Source organism: Xenopus laevis, chromosome 5L (assembly GCF_017654675.1).
Source record: "Xenopus laevis strain J_2021 chromosome 5L, Xenopus_laevis_v10.1, whole genome shotgun sequence".
NCBI classification, from domain to species: domain Eukaryota; kingdom Metazoa; phylum Chordata; class Amphibia; order Anura; family Pipidae; genus Xenopus; species Xenopus laevis.
Window position 1 is genome coordinate 164,730,777 of NC_054379.1, and position 17,321 is coordinate 164,748,097.

The 17,321-nt window shown below is 43.1% G+C and overlaps 1 protein-coding gene across 6 annotated transcripts in view; it reads left to right on the plus strand.

The window, feature by feature from the left end:
* The window catches only part of ncoa1.L (nuclear receptor coactivator 1 L homeolog), a 163,179-nt gene that overhangs the window by 125,750 nt on the left and 20,108 nt on the right, over positions 1-17,321 (plus strand). For all 6 annotated transcript variants that reach the window (XM_041563612.1, XM_041563613.1, XM_041563614.1 and 3 more), the window contains exons 12-13: positions 150-326; positions 6,828-6,951. In XM_041563612.1, coding sequence (XP_041419546.1) covers positions 150-326; positions 6,828-6,951 — 301 coding nt within the window. The remainder of the gene's footprint in view (positions 1-149; positions 327-6,827; positions 6,952-17,321) is intronic.

A 17,321-nucleotide genomic window follows, 5' to 3' on the forward strand; every position in this document is an offset into this window, starting at 1 on the left:
CACCTGCTGTTATTGAAATAAAAGCACCAGCGTTCAGAAGGAGCTGGGAGCTGTAGTTCAAATTATAAAAGAGTGATGGGCATTTGTTGCTCTAACAGTTAAGTGTCACCTGTTGTCATTACATCTAATCTGTGTTTTTGTGTCCCCAGGCTTTAATGGAATGAACAGCAACCAATCCCCATTCAGATTCTGTGACCCTATGGACCATGTGCAGTTGGATCTGAACCCATTTCCAGCTCCAAATGATTCTAGTCCACGTTCAGGGCTAACACCGGAGCAGGGGCGAGGTGGGGTGTCTGACCCCAATGCTTTTCAATCAGACCCTGGTAAGCAAATGTCACTGTGCAAGTTAGGGCTCTGGATTCAGGTGGCAAGGAAAGTACCACACTGCACACTGTGTGTCGATCATCTGCAACCTCAGTTGGGGTACGAACCCCAGATTTTGCAAGGGGGCTCAGTACCCAAAAGTTATACCACTGACAGAGGTGCTGCTGTAATATGCAATATACTGTCACTATTTATTGGCCTCTGTGTACTTGAAATATCAGGGCCTATTTTGATTCTCAGTCCAGACCTGGTAGGAGCCCACTATGTAGTGTCCCTGTGAATATCTCCTGAGGCCAATGACTGTCAAGAGACAAAAATATATAGAAGGTACTGTATAGTAGGGAGAGATGGTGCCTATAGTAACAGTGGATAATAGTCTCTGGGAAGGGAGTGTGACTGTGGGATAGCAGGTATAATAGGGAGAGATGGTGTCTATAGTAACAGTGGATAATAGTCTCTGGGAAGGGAGTGTGACTGTGGGATAGCAGGTATAGTAGGGAGAGATGGTGTCTATAGTAACAGTGGATAATAGTCTCTGGGAAGGGAGTGTGACTGTGGGATAACAGGTATAGTAGGGAGAGATGGTGCCTATAGTAACAGTGGATAATAGTCTCTGGGAAGGGAGTGTGACTGTGGGATAGCAGGTATAGTAGGGAGAGATGGTGTCTATAGTAACAGTGGATAATAGTCTCTGGGAAGGGAGTGTGACTGTGGGATAGCAGGTATAGTAGGGAGAGATGGTGTCTATAGTAACAGTGGATAATAGTCTCTGGGAAGGGAGTGTGACTGTGGGATAGCAGGTATAGTAGGGAGAGATGGTGTCTATAGTAACAGTGGATAATAGTCTCTGGGAAGGGAGTGTGACTGTGGGATAGCAGGTATAGTAGGGAGAGATGGTGCCTATAGTAACAGTGGATAATAGTCTCTGGGAAGGGAGTGTGACTGTGGGATAACAGGTATAGTAGGGAGAGATGGTGCCTATAGTAACAGTGGATAATAGTCTCTGGGAAGGGAGTGTGACTGTGGGATAGCAGGTATAGTAGGGAGAGATGGTGTCTATAGTAACAGTAGATAATAGTCTCTGGGAAGGGAGTGTGACTGTGGGATAACAGGTATAGTAGGGAGAGATGGTGCCTATAGTAACAGTGGATAATAGTCTCTGGGAAGGGAGTGTGACTGTGGGATAGCAGGTATAGTAGGGAGAGATGGTGTCTATAGTAACAGTGGATAATAGTCTCTGGGAAGGGAGTGTGACTGTGGGATAGCAGGTATAGTAGGGAGAGATGGTGTCTATAGTAACAGTGGATAATAGTCTCTGGGAAGGGAGTGTGACTGTGGGATAGCAGGTATAGTAGGGAGAGATGGTGTCTATAGTAACAGTGGATAATAGTCTCTGGGAAGGGAGTGTGACTGTGGGATAGCAGGTATAGTAGGGAGAGATGGTGCCTATAGTAACAGTGGATAATAGTCTCTGGGAAGGGAGTGTGACTGTGGGATAACAGGTATAGTAGGGAGAGATGGTGCCTATAGTAACAGTGGATAATAGTCTCTGGGAAGGGAGTGTGACTGTGGGATAGCAGGTATAGTAGGGAGAGATGGTGTCTATAGTAACAGTGGATAATAGTCTCTGGGAAGGGAGTATGACTGTGGCATAGCAGGTATAGTAGGGGGAGATGGTCCCTATAGTAACAGTGGATAATAGTCTCTGGGAAGGGAGTGTGACTGTGGGATAGCAGGTATAGTAGGGAGAGATGGTTCCTATAGTAACAGTGGATAATAGTCTCTGGGAAGGGAGTGTAACTGTGGGATAGCAGGTATAGTAGGGAGAGATGGTTCCTATAGTAACAGTGGATAATAGTCTCTGGGAAGGGAGTGTGACTGTGGGATAGCAGGTATAGTAGGGAGAGATGGTGCCTATAGTAACAGTGGATAATAGTCTCTGGGAAGGGAGTGTGACTGTGGGATAGCAGGTATAGTAGGGAGAGATGGTGCCTATAGTAACAGTGGATAATAGTCTCTGGGAAGGGAGTGTGACTGTGGGATAGCAAGTATAGTAGGGAGAGATGGTGCCTATAGTAACAGTGGATAATAGTCTCTGGGAAGGGAGTGTGACTGTGGGATAACAGGTATAGTAGGGAGAGATGGTGCCTATAGTAACAGTGGATAATAGTCTCTGGGAAGGGAGTGTGACTGTGGGATAGCAGGTATAGTAGGGAGAGATGGTGTCTATAGTAACAGTGGATAATAGTCTCTAGGAAGGGAGTGTGACTGTGGGATAGCAGGTATAGTAGGGAGAGATGGTGTCTATAGTAACAGTGGATAATAGTCTCTAGGAAGGGAGTGTGACTGTGGGATAGCAGGTATAGTAGGGAGAGATGGTGTCTATAGTAACAGTGGATAATAGTCTCTGGGAAGGGAGTATGACTGTGGCATAGCAGGTATAGTAGGGGGAGATGGTCCCTATAGTAACAGTGGATAATAGTCTCTGGGAAGGGAGTGTGACTGTGGGATAGCAGGTATAGTAGGGAGAGATGGTTCCTATAGTAACAGTGGATAATAGTCTCTGGGAAGGGAGTGTAACTGTGGGGTAGCAGGTATAGTAGGGAGAGATGGTTCCTATAATAACAGTGGATAATAGTCTCTGGGAAGGGAGTGTGACTGTGGGATAGCAGGTATAGTAGGGAGAGATGGTGTCTATAGTAACAGTGGATAATAGTCTCTGGGAAGGGAGTGTGACTGTGGGATAGCAGGTATAGTAGGGAGAGATGGTGCCTATAGTAACAGTGGGATAATAGTCTCTGGGAAGGGAGTGTGACTGTGGGATAGCAGGTATAGTAGGGAGAGATGTGCCTATAGTAACAGTGGATAATAGTCTCTGGGAAGGGAGTGTGACTGTGGGATAGCAGGTATAGTAGGGAGAGATGGTGCTTATAGTAACAGTGGGATAATAGTCTCTGGGAAGGGAGTGTGACTGTGGGATAGCAAGTATAGTAGGGAGAGATGGTGCCTATAGTAACAGTGGATAATAGTCTCTGGGAAGGGAGTGTGACTGTGGGATAACAGGTATAGTAGGGAGAGATGGTGCCTATAGTAACAGTGGATAATAGTCTCTGGGAAGGGAGTGTGACTGTGGGATAGCAGGTATAGTAGGGAGAGATGGTGTCTATAGTAACAGTGGATAATAGTCTCTAGGAAGGGAGTGTGACTGTGGGATAGCAGGTATAGTAGGGAGAGATGGTGTCTATAGTAACAGTGGATAATAGTCTCTAGGAAGGGAGTGTGACTGTGGGATAGCAGGTATAGTAGGGAGAGATGGTGTCTATAGTAACAGTGGATAATAGTCTCTGGGAAGGGAGTATGACTGTGGCATAGCAGGTATAGTAGGGGGAGATGGTCCCTATAGTAACAGTGGATAATAGTCTCTGGGAAGGGAGTGTGACTGTGGGATAGCAGGTATAGTAGGGAGAGATGGTTCCTATAGTAACAGTGGATAATAGTCTCTGGGAAGGGAGTGTAACTGTGGGGTAGCAGGTATAGTAGGGAGAGATGGTTCCTATAATAACAGTGGATAATAGTCTCTGGGAAGGGAGTGTGACTGTGGGATAGCAGGTATAGTAGGGAGAGATGGTGTCTATAGTAACAGTGGATAATAGTCTCTGGGAAGGGAGTGTGACTGTGGGATAGCAGGTATAGTAGGGAGAGATGGTGCCTATAGTAACAGTGGGATAATAGTCTCTGGGAAGGGAGTGTGACTGTGGGATAGCAGGTATAGTAGGGAGAGATGTGCCTATAGTAACAGTGGATAATAGTCTCTGGGAAGGGAGTGTGACTGTGGGATAGCAGGTATAGTAGGGAGAGATGGTGCCTATAGTAACAGTGGATAATAGTCTCTGGGAAGGGAGTGTGACTGTGGGATAGCAGGTATAGTAGGGAGAGATGGTGCTTATAGTAACAGTGGGATAATAGTCTCTGGGAAGGGAGTGTGACTGTGGGATAGCAGGTATAGTAGGGAGAGATGGGGCCTATAGTAACAGTGTATAATAGTCTCTGGGAAGGAAGAGATGGTGACAGTAATATATCAGTACTACCCAACATAGCACATGATTTTACTCCAGGCACCCCCTCCAATACAGAAAGCCATAGGTGTAGCAGGGAAATGCTCAGTATAAATCCACAAGAAGTATCTGCAGTCCATCATTACAGTGAGATGTGAGTGAATACATTCCAGACTTATTATGTCACTTATATATAATATACATGTTTCGAGCCTGAACACAAAGACATCCACATGGTTCCTGCAGCCTCACATCTATTTATTATCTGTTTGCAGATCTGCCTCGTTTTTCTCCGAACTAAAATCTGAAATGTGACTGAGACACACACGTGTTTGTTAGTCGCCCCTTGTGCCCCGAGACATCAGATCCTTTGAAAAGGAAACCGGGGGACACCCGCTGGCTTTAATCCTACAGAAATAAATGATTACAATTTTATTTTATGTGGGATCATTAGCATCTTTTTTAAAAAAAACAAAAAAAAACCTTTGCAGGAAAATCAAAGGGCCTATTTAAAATGTCTTCCTCGGGGTGTTCCATTAGTAAATAACAGCAGGGGATTGGCAGCAGAAACCACCCCCAAATGTCCCAATAATAACATTTCTGTCGTGCAGTGAAACCTGGTAAATAATTGACTTGTTTAAAAATGTATTTTTAATTGTTCGCTGGTTATTGCGCTTGAAACAGGAACCCGTAAAAGACAAGTGTCCTCTCGATGAATATAATCCAGAAATCTCAAGTAGTGGTTAAAAAAATACAAAATCTGGTTCGGAAACAGCCAAATTATTATTATTATTATTATTATTAGGGCTTCTGAAAATTTAAAGGGGAAGGAAAGCTTCCGATACTGATATAAGTGGTCCCTTGATCCTTTTTCACGTTACTTATTTTTATTGAAATGATTCGTTTATGGGAACAGAGACTGTTGTAAGAGCCTTTAAAAAACAGCAGCTGTCAAAACACTGCTTTGGGTCCAGGGACACCGCGCGAGTTCTACGGGATCCAGCCCAAGGAACTGACAGTGCTAGGGGTTTGGTGGTCCCCTGTATTTGGGATTAACCCTTAACTGCCCTGCCTGCAGTTTTTGATTGCCACTTGTTCCTAAAATTATCAGCGCCTTGCATTGATCAGCTTTGGCACAGTGTGTCGTAGCCCTCTTCAGAGTTCCAAATCCTTAAAGGGATACTGTCATTGGAAACATGTTTTTTCAAACGCATAGTGCTGCACCAGCAGAATTCTGCACTGACATTGGTTTTTCAAAAGAGCAAATTGATTTTTTTTTTTACATTTAATTTTAAATCTTACATGGGGCTAGACATATTGTCAGTTTCCCAAGTGCCCCCAGTCATGTGACTTGTGCTCTGATAAACTTCAATAACTCTTTACTGCTGTGCTGCAAGTTGGAGTGATATCACCCCCTCCCTTTCCCCCCAGAAGCCCATCAGCAGAACAATGGGAAGGTAACCAGATAGCAGCTCCCTAACACAAGATAACAGCTGCCTGGTAGATACAAGAACAGCACTCGGGGGCACATTTACTTAGGGTCGAATATCGAGGGTTAATTAACCCTCGATATTCGACTGTCGAAGTTAAATCCTTCGACTTCAAATATCGAAGTCAAAGGATTTAGCGCTATTCCTACGATCGAACTATCGAAGGAATAATCGTTCGATCGAACGATTAAATCCTTCGTATCGAACGATTCGAATGATTTTAATCCATCGATCGAACGATTTTCCTTCGATCACAAATTGGCCCCTTCCCCATAGGCTAACATTGAGGGTCGGTAGGTTTTAGGTGGCGAAGTAGGGGGTCGAAGTTTTTTTTAAAGAGACAGAAATTCGACTATCGAATGGTCGAATAGTCAAACTATTTTTAGTTCGAATCATTTGATTCGAAGTCGTAGTCGAAGGTCGAAAATTCGAAGTATTTTTTATTCTATTTCTTCACTCGAGCTAAGTAAATGGGCCCTTCAATAGTAAAATCCAGGTCCCACTGAGACACATTCAGTTACATTGAGTAGGAGAAAAAACAGCCTGTCAGAAAGCAGTTCCATCCTAAAGTGCTGGCTCTTTCTGAAATCACATGACCAGGCAAAAGGACCTGAGATGCCCCTACACTTGTTGGGTTAGGAATTCAATTTTCTATGGTAGAGTGAATTATTTGCAGTGTAAGAAGTGTAATTTAGGAATAAAAACTACACCAGAAAAATCATGACAGAATCCCTTTCATTTTCTAGATTATAATGAATGTGAGAATTTGGCAGTGCAAGGGTTACATAGATTTGGGGTAGGGGTTCCTTTTATAATCTTTACATTTAGTCTTGTTTCTCCTTTTACATTCATTAAGTCGCTGTTGTTATCCTGAGGTTATGTTCCATTATTCAGCTCTCTCCCTGTGCAACTTAATAACATATTTATATATTCTTCCCTTATCTACACATATTAGGCTTGCCAGATCCTGACCTTGGAATCACCGACCCACAGTTTGGGCAGCCAGGAATTGTGGACCAGATGCCCTGGAATGACGGCTTGACGCCCGTGAACCGGATCACCCCGAGTTCCCAGGAAGAGTGAGTTCTGCTGCAGGTCTTCAATAGTGGGGTTACATGTACACAAATGGGTGCTGGTGCTTTTTATAAGACTTTTTCACCAGTAAAGAAGGAAATTGCAAGTAAAAAGGTGGAACATGGAGATGCTTCCATACGTTTGGTTGCTTTCCCTATTATGGTTGGTGCTGCAAACAAATCATCTGTGTTCTTATTGGATAAATACTCCTTCCCTGTGATCTTTCTAATGCTTGATCTAGCGCTGTGATTGGCTTCTGGTTTCTTTCAGTCCTGTCGACAACACAGTTAATTATTGCAATTGGTCCTCACGCTCCAGTAACAAGTGGAAGCCTAAGAAGAGAAGGTCCACAGGCTTCCAATGCTCTCAATTCTCTTTGTCAGACAATGTTATAAATAAAGCAGAAACCTCTGCTAATGGAAAGAGTCCAGTTTACGGGTCATATCTCCAATTCCTGACACAAAGGCAATGGATAAATAGAGTGCGATATGAGGATAAAGCAGCAAAAAATCTAGAAACGAAATACTATTTTTGATTCTAGGACAGAGACAGGGAGAATAGAAAGGAAAGTCATTTAAACTAGGGATGCACCGAATCCACTATTTTGGATTCGGCCGAACCCCCGAATCCTTTGTGAAAGATTCGGCCGAATACCGAACCGAATCCGAACCCTAATTTGCATATGCAAATTAGGGGTGGGAAGGGGAAATTTTTTTTACTTCCTTGTTTTCTGACAAAAAGTAACGTGATTTCCCTCCCCGCCCCTAATTTGCATATGCAAATTAGGGTTCGGATTCTGTTCGGCCTGGCAGAAGGATTCGGCCGAATCCGAATCCTGCTGAAAAAGGCCGAATCCTGGATTCGGTGCATCCCTAATTTAAACACACATCACGTTACTAGATACAAGATACTAAAAACGGAATCTTTTGGTTTAGATTTCCCTCTGACCTTGGGTTGGTCTAGAGCAGTGATCCCCAACCAGTAGCTCGTGAGCAACATGTTACTCTCCAACCCCTTGGATGTTGCTCCCAGTGGCCTCAAAGCAGGTGCTTATTTTTGAATTCCAGGCTTGGAAGCAAGTTTTAATTGCATAAAAACTAAATATGCTGCCAAGTAGAGCCTCTTGTAGGCTGCCAGTCCACATAGGGGCTACCAAATAGCCAATCACAGCGCTTATTTGGCACCCCAAGGGATTTTTTCATGCTTGTGTTGCTCTCCAACTCTTTTTATATTTGAATGTGGCTCACGGGTAAAAAAAAAATTGAGGACCCCTGGTCTATAGCAATGATATCCAGCAGTTTTATCAAACAGACATCAAGTGCCAAGGAATGAATGGAATGTGTGGGCGCAGGGCACCGACACTCAGCATTGTTTGTAAAGGGACACATAGGGGGAATTCACAAAAGTGCTAATATTGAGAAAAAAAATTAAAATGGAGATAAAAATGTTGGATTTCCCACCAAATTTACAAACCTCTCCATCTCCATTTTTGTGAATTTGTCTTTTAAACAGACACTTTTCATATTTCGTCTTTCGCACGACATTTTTTCTGAATCTGTCTTTAGCTTTAACTAAACCTGTCAGTCAGCCATTAAATTGGAATTTCCGGGGGAAGGGGGTAATTTTATCTAGGAAAATTATTAGGGATGCACCGAATCCACTAATTTGGATTCGGCCAAACCCCCGAATCCTTAAGGAAAGATTCAGGCCGAAAACTGAGCTGAATCTGAATTTTCATATTCAAATTAGGGTGGGAAGGGGAAAATGTTTTTTACTTCTGTGTTTTGTGACAAAAAGTCACGCAATTTCCCTACCTGCCCCTAATTTGCATATGCAAATTTGGATTTGGATTCAGTTCAGATGGGCAGAAGGATTCGGCCAAATCCTGCTGAAAAAGGCTGAATCCCAAATTGAATCCTGGATTCGGTGCATCCCTAAAAATTATACATCATTTTTTTTTTTCGGGATGTTTGTGTAATTCCACTTCAGTAACAAAATATAAGGGTCTAAATATAAAAAAAATACTATTTTGCATAATATAGGGATTTGTTTAAAAAGTAGGTTTTATTATTTTAGGTCAAGTGTCGAAGTGCTGCTAAAACTAAACAATTGACTGGGAGGCTTTGCTCTTCCTTTAGATTTTTATAATTTATTCACTCAAGTTGCTAATAATGCCTCATTCATTAAGCTAAAACTAATAAAATAACACAACTGTAAATTAAAATTATATAAAATATACTTTTTTGTTTAATCAGTGTTTTACTTGTTTTGTTAATGAGGCTTTTACACCTATAGGGTTAGACACAAACGTGTGCCCTGACTATAAAATCCTAATCCCTATTAATATGATAATAATTCCCCAATGGGGGACATACAAGAGGCGTGAAATGAAGATCGGATGAACCAAATCAGAGCAGATTAGTTTAGAATTGATCTGACAAATGGGGAAGAGTTATACTGAGTTTTACTCCATTTTTAAAATGTCGGGCGAAAATCTAATTTTTGCGCCATTTTAATGTTGCTTGAAAGACAAATTCATAAAAGTGTCTGTAAGCTGTCTCACTAAAATATGAAAAGTGGCGATTGAGCTGGAATTTAGGCAAATTTCTGTTTGTGAATATGGAGAAAGTATTTTACACCAGTTTACCATCACTTTTACTCCAAAAATGGTCTCTCTCTACTTTTGTGAATTCCCCCCATAGAGTGTCCAGCAGTTAGACATTATGGCCAGTGAAACACTGATTGATACCAATGCTCAAAAGTGCTCTATGTGCCATACAGTACAGTCCTGCATCGTGTCGGATACCCGCGCAATACCTGCAAAGTGGTCGGGTTTCAAAGAAAAAGTCCTGATTCCGTGGCCGTTCAGGCATATTGCGGGTAACCTGTCTGGATACCCAACAAAGGTGCGGGCTTGATCCCTCCCACCCACCCTTCAGGTTCTTCCGCTTTTTAAAGAAGATTCAGCACCGGAGTGACATCACTTCCAGGCAAATGTGACATCATTTCCGGTTCCTTGCGCTCCCAGGTCGGAAGATTAATTGAAAAAATGAACCGCTCCGACTCACCGCTGTTTTGTAGATTCAGAAAAAGCCGGCAAAGTATTTCCAGGCCTTGATGCAGGAACTTCGGCATCAGGGCAGCCATCACGGGGGGACAGGGGGGAGAGTTGTAGGGGGCCCCAAGGGTAAGGGGGGCCACGCCACATTTACTTGATTAGCCGGGCCCCCCATCTTTCTGAGAGCTGCTGACTTTGGGAAGGCATGGACGTTTAAGGGGCCCTGGCCACCAATTTTCTCATAATGTGGGGGGGGGGGGCCCTGGCCACCAATTATTTTCTCATGTGGGGTCCTAGTCACCAATATTTTTTAATGGGGGGGCCCTGGCCACAAATGTTTTTTTTATGGGGGACCCTGACCACCAATATCTTTTTATTAACATGTCGGAACCCTAGCCACCAATATTTTTTTTGTTTTTTTACTGTGTGGTGGGGGCGGACCTGTGGGGTGGAGAGGGCGGACCTGTAGGTGGGGCTTGCGGTGGGCGCAGCCCAGGGGGCCCAGGAAATTTTGTTGTATAGGGCCCTGCGATTTCTGATGGCGGTCCTGTTCGGCATACACGGAAGATTAATTGGCCTATTGCGGGTCGGGTAACGGAAACATGCAGGTCAAATTTAATGTATGGGTTGCGGTTACCGGTTTCAAAAAATGGACCCACGCAGGACTCTACCATACAATCGCTTGCAAATGTCCCTGTTTCTTTTGTAAGCATTCCTTTTTGCTCTGGGATACTTCTGCTACTATTTTTGATTTTTTTTTATCGTTAAGGTGCTTTAGAACGTTGTTTGCGTTGTCTTGCGATCATTTCTCACCTTAATCACTTGTTGTTAATCGCTTCTCATTCCTTCAGGCTCTATAACTATCCTTCAGAGACAATTTACTGCTTCCCCAAATTTGCTCTACTTTCCTTAATATTACATGGCTCTTTCAGGCAGAAATTGGAGGTTTATACCTTTAAACGGTTGCCCGTTGACAGATGCTAGAGGCTGCAGGGAGCAGAGAAATGCGGTGCTGAAAGAACAAAGAATCTATTCAGCCCTGGGCCGATCAGTTAGGGTTGTGCTTAACATCCCTTGATATTTAGCAGAAACACGTATGTCACATGGCAACACCCTGCCTTTCCCAGCGTTACAATAACAAGCGTCAGTGCAGAACTATATATATATATATATATATATATTTGCACTAGCAGAACCTAAACAGTGCCCGGGGTCGCATGAGGACACCCTCACAAAACATTAGCCGGCCTGGCACTATTTTTAGCCAGATTACTGTGACTGTTGTTCTCTTGCTCCCGCACCTTAAAAAGCGTTGGGAAATTTTGGGAGTTTAGGAAGGGCCAATGGGATGAGTTGTTTCTTTCCCAAAGTGTGTGCGGCTAATCCCCTGCAAGCAGATGTCTCTCCCCCTCTGGGCTACCAGGAATCAAAGGCACCTGAATTCCAGAGAATAATAGGACACTTGCACAGCTTCACTTTGTCTTAATGATTCTCCACCTGGATCATGTACTGTCTATTGGCTTTGCCAACTCACCCGACTGCCACCTGGCGGCCGAAAGTGTCATTAGGGCTGACTGCTCTACTATCACATGGAGGAACAGTTGTTGGTAGGATGACTGGGGGATAGTTGGTATAGTAGGGAAGGATGATAGGGAGGTGTTACAGAGAGATGGCAACAGTATGGCAAGATGGAGACAGTAGGGCAATATAGTGGCAGCAGGGTACGATTCAGAAAGTACAGCAGATGGCATGATGGAGACAGTAGAACAAGATGAAGACAATAGAGCAGAATGGAGAATGTACGGGAAAATGAAGACAATATGGCAAGATGGAGACAGTTTTAAGATGGGCACAGCGGGGTAAGATGAAGAAGGTATATCACGTTGGAAAAGGTAAGGCAAGATTGAAAACATAGGGCAAGATGGACAAGGCAAGACAGGATTGAGACTAAGGGAGGATGGAGATCGTAGAGCAAGATGGAGAAGGTAAGGCAGGATGGAAAACATAGGGCAAGATGGACATGTCAAGATAAGATTGAGACTAAGGAAGGATGGAGATAGTAAGGCAAGATGGAAAAGGTAAGACAAGATTGGGACAGTAAGGGAAGATTGAGAAAGTAGGGCAAGCTGAAGACAGTAGTGTATAATTGAGACAGTAGAGAAGTGTGGAGACACCAGGACAAGATGGAGACAGTAAGGGAAGACAGAGGCACTAGAAAAAGATGGAGGCAGTAGGACAAAGTAAGGCAAGATGGAAAAGAAATGGCAAGATGGACTAAATTTGGCAAGATGAAGAGATTAAGGTAGGATGGAGGTAAAAGGGCAAGATGGAGAAGGAAAGATAGAGAAAGTAGGGCAAGATGGAGACAGTAAGGGAAGGAAGATGGGGACAGCAGAGTGATACAATAGCAGTAGGGTAACACTGATTTATTACAGCTAGAGATCTGTATGTACAATTTATGCAAATGGCTTAGCTTCCCACAGACCTATCACGTTTGCTTGGTCTTTCTATGCGAACCCCGTCCCCCATTCTACTAAATTACAGCTGCAGGCCATACTGTTGGCATAACTAAAAGTCACTGCATCCCAGTAAAATCATTTTAGGGCCCATCCTCTAAATATTTTTATTTTAAAACAACTTATCTGTCAGTACCCCCACTGGACCTGTTATACCCCTGCGCCCCCACAGCTGTAGCAGCGTCTGATGCTTCTATAGTCCGACTCTAGGTGTAACTTATTAGTACTACTACCCTGTTGCCTTTCTGCTGGGAAGTCATTTCCCGCACTGGGTGTTGTTGGATAACAAGTCTGTAAGAAATATTTCATATAGGAAAACACTCTCTTAAAAGGGAAGTTCACCTTAACATGAAATATTTATATAGGGTGATCCACAGCAGTTTGCATCTGGTCTTCTTTTTTTTTAATTAAAAATGTTTTTGTGATTTTGGAATTGCTATAGATGGTTTCAGTCTAGAAGCTGAGAAGAGTTCATTTTTAATGTCCCTCCAAGCATTGGGCCCTAGTGATATATTAAACATGATTTTTCCAAACTGAAGTGATAGGAGGTAGGGTACATTTACTAAAGGTGCTACTTTGCTGCTGTTATCCCTTCTACTGGAGGTACGATCATCCTTACCAATACAAGTGCTGCTGGCTATCACCCCTACTACAGGTGCTGCAGCGCTGTTATGCTTGTTACTACAGGTTCTACTGTGTTATTATCCCACTGCTACTATAAGTACTGCTGTGCTTTTATACCACTGCTACTATAGGTACTGCTGTGCTATTATCCCACTGCTACTATAGGTGCTGCTGTGCTATTATCCCACTGCTACTATAGGTGCTGCTGTGCTATTATTCCGCTGCTACTATAGGTGCTGCTGTGCTATTATCACACTGCTACTATAGGTGCTGCTGTGCTATTATACCACTGCTACTATAGGTGCTGCTGTGCTATTATCCCACTGCTACTATAGGTGCTGCTGTGCTATTATTCCGCTGCTACTATAAATACTGCTGTGCTTTTATACCACTGCTACTATAGGTACTGCTGTGCTATTATCCCACTGCTACTATAGGTGCTGCTGTGCTATTATCCCACTGCTACTATAGGTGCTGCTGTGCTATTATTCTGCTGCTACTATAGTTGCTGCTGTGCTATTATCACACTGCTACTATAGGTGCTGCTGTGCTATTATTCCGCTGCTACTATAGGTGCTGCTGTGCTATTATCACACTGCTACTATAGGTGCTGCTGTGCTATTATTCCGCTGCTACTATAGGTGCTGCTGTGCTATTATCCCACTGCTACTATAGGTGCTGCTGTGCTATAATTCCGCTGCTACTATAGGTGCTGCTGTGCTATTATCCCACTGCTACTATAGGTGCTGCTGTGCTATTATTCCGCTGCTACTATAGGTGCTGCTGTGCTATTATCACACTGCTACTATAGGTGCTGCTGTGCTATTATACCACTGCTACTATAGGTGCTGCTGTGCTATTATCCCACTGCTACTATAGGTGCTGCTGTGCTATTATTCCGCTGCTACTATAGGTGCTGCTGTGCTATTATCCCACTGCTACTATAGGTGCTGCTGTGCTATTATTCCGCTGCTACTATAGGTGCTGCTGTGCTATTATTCCGCTGCTACTATAGGTGCTGCTGTGCTATTATCACACTACTACTATAAGTACTGCTGTGCTTTTATACCACTGCTACTATAGGTGCTGCTGTGCTATTATCCCACTGCTACTATAAGTACTGCTGTGCTTTTATACCACTGCTACTATAGGTGCTGCTGTGTTATTATACCACTGCTACTATAGGTGCTGCTGTGCTATTATCCCACTGCTACTATAGGTGCTGCTGTGCTATTATACCACTACTACTATAGGTGCTGCTGTGCTATTATTCCGCTGCTACTATAGGTGCTGCTGTGCTATTATACCACTGCTACTATAGGTGCTGCTGTGCTATTATCCCACTGCTACTATAGGTGCTGCTGTGCTATTATTCCGCTGCTACTATAGGTGCTGCTGTGCTATTATCCCACTGCTACTATAGGTGCTGCTGTGCTATTATTCCGCTGCTACTATAGGTGCTGCTGTGCTATTATTCCGCTGCTACTATAGGTGCTGCTGTGCTATTATCACACTACTACTATAAGTACTGCTGTGCTTTTATACCACTGCTACTATAGGTGCTGCTGTGCTATTATCCCACTGCTACTATAAGTACTGCTGTGCTTTTATACCACTGCTACTATAGGTGCTGCTGTGCTATTATACCACTACTACTATAGGTGCTGCTGTGCTATTATCACACTGCTACTATAGGTGCTGCTGTGCTATTATCACACTGCTACTACAGTATAGGTGCTGCTGTGCTATTATCCCACTGCTACTATAGGTGCTGCTGTTTTATCACCCCTTGTACTACAGGTGCTGCTGTGCTATTATCCCACTGCTACTATAGGTGCTGCTGTGTTAATATCCATCTGCTACTATAGGTGCTGCTGTATTATTACCCCTGCAATGGGATGAAGTATATATGTGGAACATTATTGAGCAATGTGCAGGCCAGTTGTACAGGTTTGGCTACTACTCTCTGTGGCTCGACCCTAAAGAGCGACTGGCAGTAAAGGGGTTACACTCATTCTGCTGCACAATCTCATGCCAGAGCTGCAATTTATTTGTTTTATGTCAAGCTACGTCCATAGAGAACCTCTGGCATTTCTTCCTATATAATCTCCACTCTGGCTCCCACATCTGCTACTCATCTATCATTAAAAGAATAAACATCTCTGCTCCGAAGGAACCGTGTGCTCGGATGGATTCCCTATCAAAGCCTCCTTCTGTTTTCCTAGTACATTGGAGGATTTTATTAGGCAAACTGCTCCTCGGTGTAATTCCATTTTTTTTCTTTCTGGAACCTGATAGATTGGAGACGCTCAGAGGAATTGGGAATAGTGGGGCGGCCGTTGTAGAGCTGAGATTTATAGACTTAGAGTTTGGACACAAATACTTCGTTCCAGATTTTTACCCTTCCAGAGGAAGAGGCGAGGCTGATATGCGTTTGTCCGGAGAGCTCACAATCAAGGCGGATTCTTTTAACAGAGCTCAGCTTTCTTTTAAAAGCCTCAGTGGATCCCAGTGAACCCTACATATTATATTAACTGAGCAGCTGCCGATTTATAAACCTCTTTTCCCTCAAACTTCTTCTCTTGCCTGGCCCCAATTCTTTAATGCAAATACTATTAGTCCGTTACATCGGTTTTACTCTCTTATACAAATGTAAATAGGCATGGTATGGCAAGGGAAGGGTTAACGTGGCAAGATATATACCCAGAATTCTGATACCAATCCCTCCTCTGTCTGTATATAGAATCCTTCCATCTGTTTTTGTTAGAATGGCATTTCCGTAGGGAACTGCGTCCAAAATACCCAAACTGGTCATGTGGGTTCAATAACAAAACACGCTTTATATGGAACACCAGTATCTGATGGTTATATATTCATAAACTGGTGAGCCCACCAATCAGCGTCTGAATACGATGCATTCTATTTACTAAAAATGATCATTTTCATGGCGTGGGGGAAGATGAGTGACTTCAAGGGGTCGTTCACCTTTGCGTTAACTGTTGTAGAGAGATATTCTGAGACAATTTGCAATTGGTTTTCATTTTTTATTATTTTTGGTTTTTGAGTTATTTAGCTTTTTATTCAGCAGTTGCAATTACAGCAGTCTGGTTGCTAGGGTCTACATTACCCTAGCAACTATTCATTGATCTGAATAAGAGACTGGAATATGAATAGGAGAGGCCTGAATAGAAAGATGAGTAATAAAAAGTAGCAATAACAATACTAGGGATTCACCGAATACACTATTTGGGATTCGCCCGAATCCCTGAATCCTTTTTAATAAGATTCGGCCGAATACTGAACCCAATGCGATTCCTAATTAGCATTTGCAACTTAGGGGCGGGAAAGGGAAAAGTGTGAACATTTTTTTCACCTCTTGTTTTGTGATGAAAAGTCTTGTGATTTCCCTCCCCACCCTTAATTTACATATGCAAATTCGGATTTGGTTCGGCCAGACCGATTCCGTTTCAGTTTGATTCCGATTCAGAATCCCGAACCGACTCCTGGATTCGGTGAATCCCTAAACAATACATTTGGAGCCTTACAGAGCATTTGTTTTTTAAATGGGGTCAGTGACCCCCATTCGAAAGCTGCAAAGAGTCAGATGAAGTAGGAAAAATAATTTGAAAACTATAAAGAAGAAAAAATGAAGGCAAATTGAAAAGTTGCTTAGAATAAAATGTTCTATAACATATTAAAAGTTAATGAATGTGGCTAATAATGGCATATTTTATATAGTGAACTTATTGCACGAGGCTAAAGTTTGAGCTTGTCAATAGCAGCAATGATCCAGGACTTCAAACTTGTCACAGGGGGTCACCATCTTGGAAAGTGTCTGTGACACTCACATGCTCAGTGGGCTCTGATTGGCTGTTGAGAAGCTAAGCTTAGGGCTCGTCACTAATTATCCAGCAGAAAATGAGCTTCCCTGGCTGTAATATAAGCTGATGCTACAGGTTTGCTGATTATTAAATTCTGATGCTAATTGCACTGGTTTCTGTGCTGCCATGTAGTAATTATGTGTATTAATTACTAATCAGCCTTATATTGTGACATTTCTATTCTATGTGTACTGTATATTGTGAGTGGGTCCCTAAGCTCAGTAAGTGACAGCAGCACAGAGCATGTGCAGTGAATCAGCAGAAAAGAAGATGGGGAGCTACTGGGGCATCTTTGG